Raw genomic sequence first — 5,682 nt, forward strand, 5'->3', positions numbered from 1 at the left:
TTTTAATGTGCTATATACTTTAAATAAATTCTGTTTGACTAAATCAGCTTTTTAACTAATAATTTTGAATATAATCTATAATATGGACACTGTAACCAGCAACGGCGAATAATAATACAGTCTGTCTCTGCCTCTGTAGACTGTGTCCACCATAATCCATTCACTCTACCTACAGTACATAGCTCGCCTGGATATTCCTTAAAAATGTCCATATAAAGGCAATGACAAAAGCGGAGTTCATAAGAGGTGGTGAAGCAAACCCCATGATTTCTTTCTCCTGTTGTTTCCAGCCATAGCCTGTTTCCATGGTAACTCAGCCAGAAACAGAGCTGTGGAGAAGGGCACACCCCCTCCCCACCTCCCCCTGGCAACCTGTACACGAGTATGCGCATGCAAGCGTAAGTGTGCGCCGTCCATTGTGTTCCCAGCCGTGACGAAAACATTTATTCGTGAAAATGTACGTGTAAACATTGGCGATCGGTGCACTTCAGAACATAAGGTTCATACGTGTGTCTCAAAATAGCGGTAATGTTACCGTCAGTCACTATCATGTAAGCATATCATCACTGACCCCGCCCAGGTCTGACCCCATTTCCTCTGTGCTGCTCCAGAGAACTCTGGGTGGAGTCCATGTTGCTATGTGCCTGACTGCTTGCGGTGCCACCCATCTTCAATATCCGCCCCACCCCATTATGCAAAGCTTATTTTTCCTCTCTTTCCTCCCCTGAAGCTGAGTGAGACACCCAGTATTTAAATCCTTCTTCTAGCAGGATGCCCAGCCCTGCCCAACCATTTGGGACAGACACCCTTCCCAGATAAACAAGAGGTTGAGCAACAAACAGCTCCCTTGTGCCCTCCACTCGGGCCGAACACCATTTGACAGCAGTGTTAATTTTGACAGCAAATTTTGATTTAGTTTTAGTCATAGTCTGTTGACTAAAATGCCATTTAGTTTTAGTCATATTTTAGTCATCTGAATTTTTTTTTAGTTATAGTCTAGTTTTAGTCGACTAAATATCATAAGATTTTAGTCGACTAAATCTACAGTAAATTTAGTCGGCTAAAATCTAATGGGTTTCCAAATTCACTAGGTTTGATATTAAGGTTTTATCATGATAGACACAGATTTAACTGCGGTGACACACAACATGCCTTTATGTTAAAATTAAATAAAACCACTTCTCATAAAGAACAAGAACATGGTCTTCTTTTCAATGAAATACAAATGGTTATATAGGCTAATTATGCATTATTTATAACAACTTATTTACCACATTCTTCATTCTTTCAAGCAGACATTTATTTCTATACATAAATTTAGATTCATCTTTATTAGGGCTACTAAAGTGATTCAGTCAAGAGCAGTGAGTGATTTTCTGTCTTTCTTTTGTTGCTTGATTCACATCAATGCCACAGACAATAGCAGCTAAATTAGGCTGCTCTCCCTTTAAAACCGGATGCACGGATGCAATGTATTGATTAGGGCTGCCACTAATGACTGTTTTTATTTCGATTAATCTATCAACAAATTTGTCGATTAATCGGTTAATCTAAACAATTAATTTCCCGCAAAAAAAAAAAAAAAATTTAAAGAACATTTTATTAAACTTGCAACTTTGCCATTCAGTAGTGTACCATTAAAAAGTATAAATGAAAACAAGCCATTGACTAAATGTACAACTAAAAGAGTAAAAATTCAAACAAACCTAATAAAAATGAAATAAAAAGAAAATAATTACAAAAGTCTGAGAAAGTCAGCATGTTCTTAATTTCAATATATCCACATGTTCTGGGCTTCTGTTCATTACAGCTGTGAGCGCAACTACAAAGGGGGGAAAAATCTGTTTCAATTAACCCCAACAGTTGGGTTTTCACATTAAATAAATGCAATGTTTAGAGTCCACTAGAATCAGGTATTAAAATGTTATTATTAAAAGTTATTATTATTAAAAATGTTAAGTATTAAAAGTACTCTTAAGCCACGCCTATAACTGCATCACATATAATTATTTAATTAAATCGTAGCATTTGTGAATTCACAGTTATGCTTAATTATGATTTTTAAATGGGTTTAATATATCATGAGGCCTTGGAAAACAGTCTAATAATGTGTTTTATGGATTCTCGTCCGTGAAATGCGCCACTTCTGGTATTTTGCCGGTTAGTCGACGCAGGCAAAATGAAGTCGAGGATTTTTTTAAATCGAATAGTCTAATAAAATCGACGAATCGCGACAGCCCTAGTACTGATACACGTACAATATTCTCCCAACTGTTTATGTTCACATAAGACATAACCGAGTGCGTTTACGCGAATACTCGTCAAAACAGACAATTCGACATCATTTTGTGTGTATTTCTCCGTTCATGAGACGCGAAAGGGTACTCGTGTGCTGTGTGAGAGGCGCTGCTTCGGTGTGTGCGCTCAGAAAACCGGACCGAATTGAGTTCTCTTTTGCGTCGTCAGATTTATCCATATGTCTGCTCTTCTCTTACTCCCAGATATCGACATTTTTGTACGTTTTATGAGACGTGCAGCAAGTGTATGTTAGCTTGTTATGTCCCGCCGGTTCATATGTAGGCCTATGCATCTAACCTCGTAACCATGCAGCAGATTCATTCTGAATGAATCTCTTCCCAAATCGTCCCTCTCTAACATTTTGTCTCGTTTTTATTCGTTGACGAAAATGTCAATGGATTTTCGTCATAGTTTCTGTCATTCAAAACGAGTTTTAGTTCGTCATCGTCTCGTTTTCGTCGGTGAAATAAATTTCGTTGACGAAAATTAGGACAAAAATTATTCGTCAACGAAATTAACACTGGTTCAGGGGGCGTGACCGTCTGTGAAAAAAATGTCGTTGACGAAAATTATGCCTACAGGAAACCAACCCTAAACAGCAGTCCCAGAGTGCCGTCGGTGAGGTCTCGAGAGTTTGGGAAGGCACCGTGCAAGATGTGTGCTTCTGATTAGGGCATGTGGCGAGGGGCCGAGACCTGTCTGCATGACCTTGGACTCGAGACAACTACGCAGATCCTATGTTTGCAGAAAGCACTTTCATCTCAGTAAACACTATTCTGTTTGTTAGAAAAGCAACAGTGTCTTAAGATAATCCACAATTGTGGGCTTTTAAGTTTAAGTTTTTTTTTCAGTATAAACATATAACACTCATAATGTATGGGTGTCTCTTTAACTATGGGCACTTTTAGCCCTTTGGAAAAGATTAAACTTTTCACACTCTCACTAGTTAATTTAATTTGTCTACTAACAATGTCCAACAGTAGACATACATGCATTCCAGAAGAATGGGTTAGGGTCATTTTTTTTCTGAAAGTCATGAATATTTCCACCACACCGCCAATGATGTATTGTGTTTAATAGAGTTATGTGGGGGAAATGGCATTTTAAAACATTTTTTTGGAATAAAAAGACATTTAATCTTGTTATTTTCAGAACTAACACATTATGTATCCTAATGCACACAAGTGAATTGAAATTACAGTATGAAATGATGGTATTTAAAAAAAAATTCCTTTGTTTTCTTCACAAATCACATGCTTTTTATTTCATCTTAAGCTGTTCACTGACACTTTTGCATTCTTATGTACTAACTTTATATAATGTTTTCACATCTAAGTGCTCTTGAAATGAATTTAGACCTTTCATGTCCAATAAATTAACAAAGTGAAATATAACTTTTCCCTTTTTTTGCTGTTTTTATGGTTCCTTTCATCTCATTTTGGTCCACTTGTGTATATACTGCTATGTGAGATGAAACAAAACAAGTGTGACAATACCTCACATGCTTGGGTGTGTTCGAAAAGAGCAGTCAAGTGCTACAAATATCTGAATATATAAATATAGCAATGGCATACACCTTGCCAGATTTTCAAATGACTTCAAAATCTAAATTAAATGTTCAACGATCATACATGTTCAAAAAAATCTGACATGTCTTACAGGTTGACTGCCACATTGGCTGGTACATAAATCAGAATTACCCAGCACTGCACAAACGCTGGTGGCAGGAGTTAATTTCCCACTTTGCTTACTTGACTTGAACTTAAGCTTTTACTTTATATGTCCACCACTTCAAAAGCAGACAGTATGCCTGTCGCACAGCACATACTCCCTAACAGCAGGAAGTACACAGGCAGCTGAGGACAGTCAACCCCATATCTGCATATCATTATGAGTATGGTGCTTTTCTGTGAAGAAAGGACAGAGAGATGCAGTTTTCTGAAGCTAGTCTTTTCCTAAAACAAATGTGAAGGAAACAGATGCTTTTAATCAGCTTTCATTTTTCCCCTTTCCAGTTGATTTATTTTCTCCAGTGATCACAATTTCATAAGATTTCAACATTCCCCTTGGGCCAGGCTGATGTTAAGTGCTTCACCCAGGGGCACCCTGGTGATCAAGTAAGTAATTCTCAAACTGTTAAGCTATTCCCACTTGCAAACCTCCAACCATTTTATTTCTGCAAAAATATAATTTTCTTACTGAGTACTTTTTGTCTTGTTTTTCAGTACAAATATCTAAACATTCTTAAATAAAGATGTATTTACTTTAAAAGCAAAATGACTTAAGGTAATTAAGTCTTCTTTTCTGAAAATGTATTAATTCATGAGTTTTTGCATAAAACCAGTAAAAAATATCTGCCAATGAGGTAAGAAAAAGAATCTTGTTTTCCCTTTGAATTAAGTTTATTTTTCTCACTCCTTTGGCAGGTATTTTTTTCTAGTTTAAAGCATAATTATTATTTTTTTTACTTAATGTCAATGTTGATCTTTGACAATGCATTTTGCTTCTCAAGTAAATGTATCTTGTGTTACAAATTTTTAGACATTTGTACTGGAAAACAAGACAAAACACTGAGTAAGAAAAAATGCAGTGTATCAGGGAATCAACCCACTGTAACTACAGTAAAATTTAAAATGAATCAGTAACAATTATTAAACAATCCAGAAAGAGGTCCTCACCTTTGCCCTGGCACTTGGCCTCGTCCAGGAGAGGTAACATGAAGGTGGAGTTGAAGGTTGACGGGGAGCGAACAGCTGTGGTGTACATGAGGGGCAGCGACTGCACCACCACAGGGATACGGTGCACATGGCTGGGAAGTTTACTGGGGCTGGAAGGGGGGACGGGGTGGATGATGTGCAAAAATTGCTGGCCTCTAACTCCATGAGGAGAGCCCACCAAGGGCCCGGGTGTCAAAATGGAGGGCATTCCAGAGGAGACTGAGGTGATGACAGAAGGTGAGGATGACGATGATGAAGATGGAGAGAAGGCTGAGGTGTAGGAGGAAGGAGATGACGTCCTTGTCTTGTTGATGGACAGGTCTACAGGCTCTGTCTGGGTTTGGAACTGCTCGGATGAGAGCAGGTCTTCTGGAGGTTCTGCCTTCACTTTGCTGAGCAGGAGAGGCACAGTCTCCATATCAGGATAGCCGTGCACTTTGGGTGACTGTAAAGAACAAAGAAATAAATGAATGTGGTTTTATTTTTGTTTTTTTGTTAGTTACATTTCTGAGTTTCTGAAAATAAATGAATGAAGACGGGTTTTTTTTATTAGAATGTTTTATTAAATTAATGTATATATATATAAATATATTTAATGTATATATATATATATAAATTATGACCTGCAAATTATGGGAGCATTTTCAACCTGCTGTGTCATAAGGGC

General features: G+C 37.5%; 1 protein-coding gene across 3 annotated transcripts in view; it reads right to left on the reverse strand.

Moving 5' to 3' along the window:
* The window catches only part of LOC107668887 (Krueppel-like factor 12), a 70,624-nt gene that overhangs the window by 18,784 nt on the left and 46,158 nt on the right, over nucleotides 1-5,682 (reverse strand). For all 3 annotated transcript variants that reach the window (XM_016460927.1, XM_016460929.1, XM_016460928.1), the window contains one exon: nucleotides 4,977-5,460. In XM_016460927.1, the coding sequence (XP_016316413.1) occupies nucleotides 4,977-5,460 (484 nt within the window). The remainder of the gene's footprint in view (nucleotides 1-4,976; nucleotides 5,461-5,682) is intronic.

This window comes from Sinocyclocheilus anshuiensis, unplaced genomic scaffold (assembly GCF_001515605.1).
Source record: "Sinocyclocheilus anshuiensis isolate Anshui unplaced genomic scaffold, SAMN03320099.WGS_v1.1 scaffold136, whole genome shotgun sequence".
Taxonomy (NCBI): domain Eukaryota; kingdom Metazoa; phylum Chordata; class Actinopteri; order Cypriniformes; family Cyprinidae; genus Sinocyclocheilus; species Sinocyclocheilus anshuiensis.